This window comes from Borostomias antarcticus (genome assembly GCF_949987555.1).
Source record: "Borostomias antarcticus genome assembly, chromosome: 23".
Lineage (NCBI taxonomy): Eukaryota > Metazoa > Chordata > Actinopteri > Stomiiformes > Stomiidae > Borostomias > Borostomias antarcticus.
The window spans coordinates 4,862,486-4,872,229 of NC_140256.1; the positions used below are offsets into that span (position 1 = coordinate 4,862,486).

General features: G+C 41.9%; 1 protein-coding gene across 1 annotated transcript in view; it reads right to left on the reverse strand.

Annotated features, from left to right (window-relative positions):
• slc4a5a (solute carrier family 4 member 5a) overlaps positions 1 to 5,727 on the reverse strand; it is a gene marked incomplete at both ends in the record, with an annotated part of 21,310 nt that extends 15,583 nt beyond the window's left edge. Inside the window, 5 exons of the mRNA XM_084457073.1 lie at positions 34 to 192; positions 692 to 852; positions 1,221 to 1,350; positions 4,353 to 4,595; positions 5,661 to 5,727. Coding sequence (XP_084313199.1) covers positions 34 to 192; positions 692 to 852; positions 1,221 to 1,350; positions 4,353 to 4,595; positions 5,661 to 5,727 — 760 coding nt within the window. The remainder of the gene's footprint in view (positions 1 to 33; positions 193 to 691; positions 853 to 1,220; positions 1,351 to 4,352; positions 4,596 to 5,660) is intronic.
• Between the last annotated feature and the right edge of the window lie 4,017 nt (positions 5,728 to 9,744).

Sequence of the window (9,744 nt, forward strand, 5' to 3'; positions counted from 1 at the left end):
CTGAGGCCTGTGTTTGACCAGGGAACCACTCACTTGTAGCGGCGCCGGAGCTGGACTTGCCCATGTCGGCCAGAGAGCGGTGGATAGGCTTCTTGGTCTGGTGCCTGTGCTTCCTCAGCAGGACGAAGCTGATCTTCTCCCTCAGGTCAGGAGAGAGCGCGCCCTCTTCTATCTGATGCTCAATGACGTCATCTAGAGCGATAAGACGAGGGAGTGTCTGATAAAGAGTTATGTCAAGATATACAATACATTTGCTTCCTCTTATCATACTCTGTCCATTACCAAAACACCAAAGACTAGACACCTGGTTGGCATGCATTACGGTATTGAATAACAACTGATACTAGATGGTCAGAGGACTACACAAGGTGAAACTCTTTGTTCTGTTACTTGCAAAACCTAATTTTTATTTATTTATTTATTTATTTATTTATTTATACAGTTTTTACAGTTACTTTGACCTGTAACTGTTTTTAATTATTATTATTATTATTATTATTATTATTATTATTGCTATTATTATTATTATTATTATATAATGAGGGAAACCTCAGTGCTTTACGAGTATAAATAAAGGTTTGAATGAATGAATAAAATAAAAGGTCAACAAGGTGCAAGGACAGCGTTGGGTTATATAGGGTACAGGCGTATAATTTGGTCTTGATTTCAGAGATAGTGTCAAGTGTCTCACCAATGATCTGGGGCAGAGAGTATCCCTCTAGACCCAGCAGCACGGTGCCAGTCTGAAGACAGGTCCTCAGCTCAAACAGACTGTGTAAGGAGAGGGTGGACACATGGGGCTTGCTCCACCTCTCCCCTCCCTCTTCCACTTTCTCCTCAAACTTGATCCACCTAGAGGAGAGAACAGGGACACATGAAGGGTTAAAGTTGGAGGGGGCCTGTCTCTCCAAAAAATTTAAACTTTGGACAACATTTTATGGGTTTATAAACTGCAGTTTGGTAAATGGTAAATGGACTGCACTTATATAGCGCTTTTCCACCTTAGCGGCACTCAAAGCGCTTTACAATGGCCTCTCATTCACCCATTCACACACACATTCACACACCGTAAACTCTTAAGAATAATAGTTGTGTGCTTTCACTGTACATGTGTGTTGTGCTCTATCAAAAGCACCATCCAGTGTGAGTGCTTGTACATGTCAGTGGACTCTACTAGTTCCACCAGCGTGTTTCTGTGTCTGTCTTCTGAGTCCTGTCACCTGGCCGTCTCCTTCCACTCCAGCTCGTCCCCGTCGTGCTGCAGCGTGTCCATCTCCGTGAAGAGCGTGGGGGTGGGCGTGTCATCCTCCTCTCCTAGGATGTAGCGTAGCCTCTCTGCTGCAGGGGACACTGGGTAAAATACACGCACGAACGCACGCACGCACGCACAAACACACACACACACGCACGCACACACACACACACACACACACACACACACACACACACACACACACACACACACACACACACACACACAGTGCTCAGTTTACAGTTTGTAATGAATTAAGTACCAATCTATTTATTTATCTACAGTGCATCCGAAAAGTATTAATATCCCTCCACTTTTTCCACATTTTGTTATGTTTCAGTTCCAAAATGGATTACATTCATATAAAAAAAATTCTCAACATTCTACACACAATACCACATAGTGATGAAGTGAAAAACGTTTTTTGAAAGATTTGCAAATTTATTAAAAATAAAAAACTAAAATATCACATGTACATAAGTATTCACTCCCTTTGCTATGACACTCAAATTTGAGCTCAGATGCATGTTTCCACTCATCATCCTTGAGATGAGAACTTAATTGTAGTCCTGTCTATATAAGGACACACCTGTCTATATAAGGACACACAGTTGACAGAGCATGTCAGAGCACAAACCAAGCCATGAAGTCAAAGGAACTGTCTGTATACCTCAGAGACAGGACTGTATCAAGGCATAGATCTTTTTACAGCATTGAAGGTCCCAACAAGCACAGGGGTCTCCATCATTCATAAATGGAAGAAGTTTGGAACCACCAGGACTCTTCCTAGAGCTGGCCGCCCGGCCAAACTGAGCAATCAGGGGAGAAGGGCCTTGGTCAGGGAGGTGACCAAGAACCCAATGGTCACTCTGACAGAGCTCCAGCATTCCTCTGGGGAGATGAGAGAACCTTCCAGAAAGACGACCATCTCTGCAGCTCTCCACCAATCAGGCCTTTATGGTAGAGTGGCCAGACAGAAGCCTCTTCTCAGTAAAAGGCACATGACCGCTTGGAGTTTGCCAGAAGCCACCTAAAGGACTCTCAGACCATGAGAAACAAGATTCTCTGGTCTGATTAAACCAAGATTGAACTATTTGGCCTGAATGCCAAGCGTCACGTCTGGAGGAAACCAGGCACTGCTTATCACCTGGTCAATACCATCATGATTGTCATCATGAGTGAAGCATTGTGGTGGCAGCACCATACTGTGGGGATGTTTTTAAGTGGCAGGAACTGGGAGACTAGTCAGGATAGAGGGAAAGATGATTGCAGCAATGTGCAGAGAGTTCCTTGATGAAAACCTGCTCCAGAGTGCTCTGGACCTCAGACTGGGGCGAAGGTTCCCCTTCCAACAGGACAATGACCCTGAGCACACGGCCAAGATAATAAAGGAGTGGCTTCGGGACAAGTCTGTGAAAGTCCTTGTTTGCCCAGATTTGAACACGATTTACCGTCTCTGGTGAGATCTGAAAATGGCTATGCACCGACGCTCCCCATCCAACCCGATGGAGCGTGAGAGGATCTGCAGAGAAGAATGGGAGAAACTGCCCAAAAATAGGTGTGCCAAGCTTGTACATTCAAGATGGAAAGTCTACACACCTCTTTCACCTTCTCCATGTTTTATTACTTTACAGACTTGTTCTACAATAGAGTGAGTTCATTTTTTGCCTCAAACATCTACACACAATTGCCAATAATGACAAAGTAGAAAATATGACATTTTATTTTACTGACAAAAATAGGTTATTTAGGGGTTACATATCTGTACACATCCTTAGCCTAATACTTGGTTGAACTTAATCCATTTTCGAATAAGGCTGTAACATAACAAAATGTGGAAAAAGTGAAGGGGTACAGTATGAATACTTTCCTGATGCACTGTATCTAACCTGACTTCTAACCTAAAATCCTAATAATCAATATCACCAATACAAGGCTGCCACACCACAGCGTCATTCATTCATCATTCATTTCACAGTGACTGCCGTATAGATGTAACCATCATTTCACACCAGCTGGGGAAGAGCACACAAGATCAATGATACTGAATCACTGTATTGACAAAACCACACAGCGTATATTTCTGTTTTATTGGTTGTTTACACATCATCACCCATCGCAATCCCACTTGTCAACCATTTGGAGAGGAAAGCATTTGTAAAAACGAGTGCACAGGGAACCTTTGTCCCCCACCCATGATGCATGTCGTCGTCAGCATGTACAGTTGAATGACATGTTAAAAACAAATTCTAAGCTAATGATCATGGATCATATTCATAATATATTTATCAATATGGACAGCCTCCCCTGGAGAATCCTGTGAATGTCAATATTCCATTCAACCAGGTGAAGATTTGTGAGTCAGAAACTCACTTAAAGGATGAGCTTTCTGCTCCAGTTAACCACCAGTGTTCAGCCAGTGTGGGTTAGTATGCACATTTCTAAGTGTTTGTGTGTGTGCTGTGAATTAAATTTCAGTCTCGCCAATGTCATCTACACCATTTGTTATTTTCTTTGTTTTCCTACCTGGCTGTTGTTCTAACTTTGTAGTTCATTCCCCTAGAATCAGTCTGTTAAAACTACAAATTGTTTCTGTGTGACATCACTTCCCTGTCCTCTTCATCCTGAAACTGTATGTCACTTCCTTCTTCGCGTTATAAGCTATCACATTCGATCCCCAGTCCCTCACTCTTGCTAGGAAACACTTCCTGTGCAGAGTCCGCTTTGCAAACCTAAATAAACCTGAATAAACCTATTGTCTTTGTTTGAAACCAGCTTGACTGACCACTCAGCGTGTTCTTGAAATCTAAACTGAACCAAGTAAGATTTTTCATTCATAGTGCGTGCGTGTGTGTGTGTGTGTGTGTGTGTGTATGTGTGTGTGTTTCAGTGTGGTGCATGTCAGTGCTAAGTTGACTAGTGTGTCAGTATCCTTGTTTGGGTCATAGTGTTTGTGTGTTTCAGTGTTACATTAGTGTGTATGCGAAGTTAGTGTGTATGTGTGTGTCAGTGTACAGTGGTGTGTGTGTGTGTGTGTGTGTGTGTGTGTGTGTGTGTGTGCGCGCATGTTGTGCGTGTAAGAGTGTGTAAGAACACTCACTTGTCCTGTTGATGTCCTGTGGGATGTTGTCATGGGGGTCCATGAGGCCCTCCTCTATGTCCACGTCCCTGTATCTGTCACTGTCCTCCGGGTCCTGGGGGTCCTGCTCATGGTGTCTGTGGTGCTCGTATCGTCTGTCCCAATCCACATTCCGGGCATCACTGCTCGACATGGAACGCCTTCGTCTGCGCTTGCGTCGGTACCCATGAGGGGCCGGGACATCCATGTAGATGGACTGGTGCTCTGTGGGCAATAATGGAAGGTCCTCTGATCAAAAACAAACGTTTTAGTAAGATTCTTTTTAAGACCAAATCAAATCAAAACTACAGTTTTATCTACAAATTATGCTTGGCAAGAAACCAAACAGTTTTTGAATGAATTAGATACCTGATTACAGTAATTAATGTAATGTGTTAGAATTCAAGATTAACTATATGGTAATGAGGTTTAATGGACTTGTATTCATGCTAATAATTTCTCATGATGCATATCGTCAGCATGTACAGTTGTTGAATGTGTAAGTGGAGAGGGCTTTTCTAGTTCAGATTTATTTGGAGAAAAGGTGTTTGACGGTTATGTTTATGATATGAGCATACATATTACCTGTATGTTTTTAACAGACTTATCGGTAACACTTTGGAATAACTATTCCTTATAAATAGTTAATAGATCATTCACAAACTGTTAGCTAATGACTTATTAATGACTTGTTAAATGTTGGTTACTGTATGTTGGTTAATGATTTACAACTATCCCTTCTAAATAGTTAATAGATCATTCACAGACTGTTGGTTAATGAGTTATTAATGACTTGTTAAATGTTTGTTAATAGTTGGTTAATGATTTAAAACGATGCCTTTATACATAGTTAATAGATCACGAACAGGCTATTAGTAGACTACTTACTTGACTTGTTAAGTATTTGTTAATGGTTGATCTACCTACAGCTGTCCCAATCTGGGCTTCCATCAGGAGACCCATCTTAACACAAATGTTTAGTGAGTAACAAATCGTTATTTAAAGGTTAGCAAATATATTTGGCAATGGGAATAATGAAGTGTAGCGAGTTGCGCAAGGTACGCCCCCAGAGCACCCCCAGGTGTGACGGACGAACGCACGTACGTATGGACGAATGCACACACACAGGCACGCACACAGACACACACACACACACACACACACACACACACACACACACGCTAATGTACAGGGATAAATCTAATAGCCCCCCCGCCCCCTCTCCAGATTTCATCGAGGGGGGTAGAATAAACATATTTTTTAACATGGATAAGCATATATCTCACTCACCCTCCTCGTCCTCATAACGAAGGGGAGAGACCCCCATTCCTCTGTCTCCCATTCGCTCATGGTCCATCCTGAGAGACAACAGGAGTAAGAGATATAAGACAAAGATCAGAGATGAGATGTAAGACAGAAGTCATTATATTAACCTATGTTAGGGTAGATTTGAGTGTGCAATTGACTGATTGTATGTAAAGTGTGTTTATTTGTGTGTGTGTTTGTGTGTGTGTGTGTGTGTGTTTGTGTGTGTGTGTGTGCGTGTGCATGTGTGTGTATTTGTGTGTGTGTGTGTGTTTGTGTGTGTGTGTGTGTGTGTGTGTACGTGTGTGTGTGCATGTGTGTGTTTGTGCGTGTGTCATTGGACTAGTTATATATGGAGGCCAGTGAGGCAGGGCTCAGCTCAAGTTCTGGAACAGGTCTTGTTCACTGACCTGCATGTGAGGCTGCTGCAAATCGCAGATCAATGAGACGATAATTAAAAGCGAGGGCAACTCAATGGAAACATGCATGATTAAAACAAACAGACGTGAGTCTCTGCACGTGACCCTCACAGTTCACACATATCGTTAGATAAAGTATGGTGCCATTCCCAACACTTGCTTTTCATCTGGCTAACAGATTTCAGTACACTCTCATAAACAGGGTCTCTTAAGGTTTCTTAGAGTAAGTTCTCCATGTAAAGGAACATTTAAGGACTTCAAAAAAAAATCCTGGTAGAACCTTTTATAAACAAAATAGTTCTAGCTGGAACCTTCCCTAGATTAAATAAAATGATGAACTTATGAATGAACTGACATTTTAAATGTAACTGAACTTTTAAAACTGTTTCTCTTATTAACCTATCCTCTTGTGTCTTTAATACAATTTGAGAAATATCAATTTCAATTAGAATTTCAATAATTGTATATACAATAGAAACCACCCTTTACTGTGATTTAATCAAATCTCTTCTAGGCCATGAAACGGCTAGCCACTAGTAGGCCTAACCCCAGAGAGTGAAGCATTGGTAGCCTTCAATGACTGTTGTTAGTGCTGGCTTCCTGCCTGCGCAATTAGTGCTGTCACACCAGTGCCCTTCACACCCACTGGACAGGCTGAGTGAGACCTGCAGGCTATCAACACTGACAGCCTGATCGATGGGCTTGCATAGGCACTTAAACTCACTGAGGTGGCCTGTCCGTTCACACTAATACATGTAGATACAATGCTCTCTCTTACTCTAGCACACATACTAACACTACTGTACATATGCAATGAGTTTTCATGTAAGTTGTCTTCTGCCGCTGTTGCACACAGCACACATTCACTTGAAGCACTGAAACTATGCAATTAAAGCACATGAAATGATCATGCATCCTCTAAAAGAGAGAGAGAGAGATGCGCGGGGGTGCCCACGTATGTGAGTGATATCACAGCAATTAAGTCATCTTTAATGAATACTGTCTGAGTTTGTATTCATTAATTCCCGAATTAAATTGCTAAAGCTTTTGCAATTTACTGTTTAATCACATTTCTCGAAGAATGAATTATGATTCAGCTCAACTGAATTTAGTTTTGTGCCCAAACTTAATTCATTCTCAGCACATTTTCTTTGCACATTTCAAAGTTTTTAATTGAAAAGCTCACATCTTTGATAAACCAATGTTACTAATAAATAGTTCTAAAATATACAGGGTTCTCAAAGCTTAGACTTGATGAAGATTAGACTGAATCACTGTGCCATGAAGTTAAGCTTGCAATTCAAATTTAAATAATACTGAAATGTGTGTTCACAGTTCAGTAGACGTGTGAGACAGACTGCCAGTCTAAGAGAACATCCCCAAACAGCTAAAAATATATAATCATCGACATAGTAAAACTCACCTACCTGGTATAATACTGTGTTGAGAAAAGTGAAGGGTTATTTTTCAGGTTGCATCAGTGAAAACATACTGCTGAAGTTCTAATGACAAGACCCATTGACAAGACCCAACTGAGCAATGAGGAAAAGTTCACTGTAATCTCTCTCTCTCTCTCTCTCTCTCTCTCTCTCTCTCTGACACACACACACACACACACACACACGCACGCACGCACACACACACACACACACACACACACACACACACACACACACACACACACACACCACTGGTTCAATTCAATGATGGAAAACTAGGCAGGGCTCAGCCAAGTGCTTGGGTGGTGTATTGTACAGTAGTAAGCTAGACTTAGTTATATCCTTGTTGGACAGAGTACAGTAACGCATCTTACTCAAATATTACTGGCCTATAAGCAAAGGCAAGGATGGGGGTGAACATAGGGGCTAACCATGACCAAACTCATCTCTATTCACATCATCCTCATCTTATTGATCGAGGGCACAAGCAATCAAAACATGTAGACCACGTACTAAGTGTCTGGAGAGACAAGTTGAATGGCACAAAAACAGATGGTTCAGGAGCACCATGCGAAAAGTCTTCCTGCTTGTTGTTGTTGTTGTTGTTGTTGAACTGCTGCAGTTGAAGGTTGAGACACCTTTCAGACGTGTAGTAAAAGTGTATAATTTCTGTTACGTAAACTTGGTACATGATCTCATCATGGCCCTAATGGTGACTTGATGTGCAGCCGTCCAGATGCATTAAATGATTCTGGAGCCCTGAGCTCTGTTCCCCAACATTGGCTGCTGGTAAATATCTTCCATCTGCGGGGCTCAGCCAAAGTGCCTCAACTGTGAAATTAATTTTGGATTGCCGGGTCAAACTTCACCTGAGACCAACGGTAACAGTGATGGGTAATTCAACCGAGGCTGCACCGTAGTCAAGACAGCATTGGACACACCTCTTGCCTACATGACTTGATTTGAAAGGATAGATTAACTTTTTCACTGGCAGATTTACCAACGGATATCAGTCATAATTAGAAAAATAATTGAGCAGCAAAAAAAGTAACTTTACCCTTCAGTCTAAAGTTCTGACCCTGTTAAGTGCACATTCTCTCTCTCCAACTTTTCCCCAAAGTTTCTCTCTCTTTATACATACACATACAGCACATATCGCCTGGTCTAATAGTTTACAGTCCATGACGTGGATGGTCCCTGAACAGGCACTGTGTGTACCAGACATCAATTGTGCAGTTTAATTCCAGCAGCACCTTCATTGATAAATGTTGGCTGTGCTGGGGGAGAGACTCTGGACCCTGAGAGTGGACTGGAGAGGAGGCCTTGTCCTTGAGAGGGTGCTCTTGAGATTTACCAATAGCAGCATTCATCTGATTATTATCACAATCACGGCTGTTTGGATACGTGCTGTTCCTACTCTGTCCTCTGAGTGTTATTTGGGTTTATTTCCTCCCTATAGAGGCCCCCTATCATTATTCCATCCGCTCGCCTGGGCAGAGGGCGTGAGGTGAGAACTGGACAGATAGATGGGGGGTAGGGGAGAGGGGGGGAGAGGGGCTGCTTGTTTGTGATTGTCAATTAATGTAGATGCATATTTCATTATGAGTGTTGCTTGGAAATTCAGAGTGAAAGAGAGTGTGCGCGAGTGGGAGAGATTGTGTGATAATGGGGAATTTCAAGTCTTTCATTCTTAAAATGGTAAGCTATCATCAGATGCACTTAAGGGCATTCAGACACATGAATGAAGATATCAGGCTTGCTTGCTTAAGAGATACACTTGGCAGAAGTGTTTTTTTTTTTTTTTCAGTGAACACAGCTGCCAGTACTGATTTAAATTTGAGGCATAGCTTCCTATGATTAATGAAGATATCAAGCTTGCTTGCTTAAGAGGGATACATTTGGCATAAGTGTTTTTTTCTTTTCATTCAGTGAACACAGCTCCCAGTACTGATTTGAATTCAAGGCATAGCTTCCTATGATATCAAGCCAAGGACTGGCACTGGAGCAGCCATCTCTGGCCGTCTTCCAAGCATCTGCTGCGATGTGCCTCACGAGCACAAGCAATAAAACAAAAGTAGTTTAAAGGAAACCAACTTGGGGACTCTTAATTATGCCATGAGAGATGATTGCATGCATTGTATACTGGGATACCAAATAGAAGCAGACAAAATGCATATCATATAAATTCAAATCAGCTTTATTGACAATGAC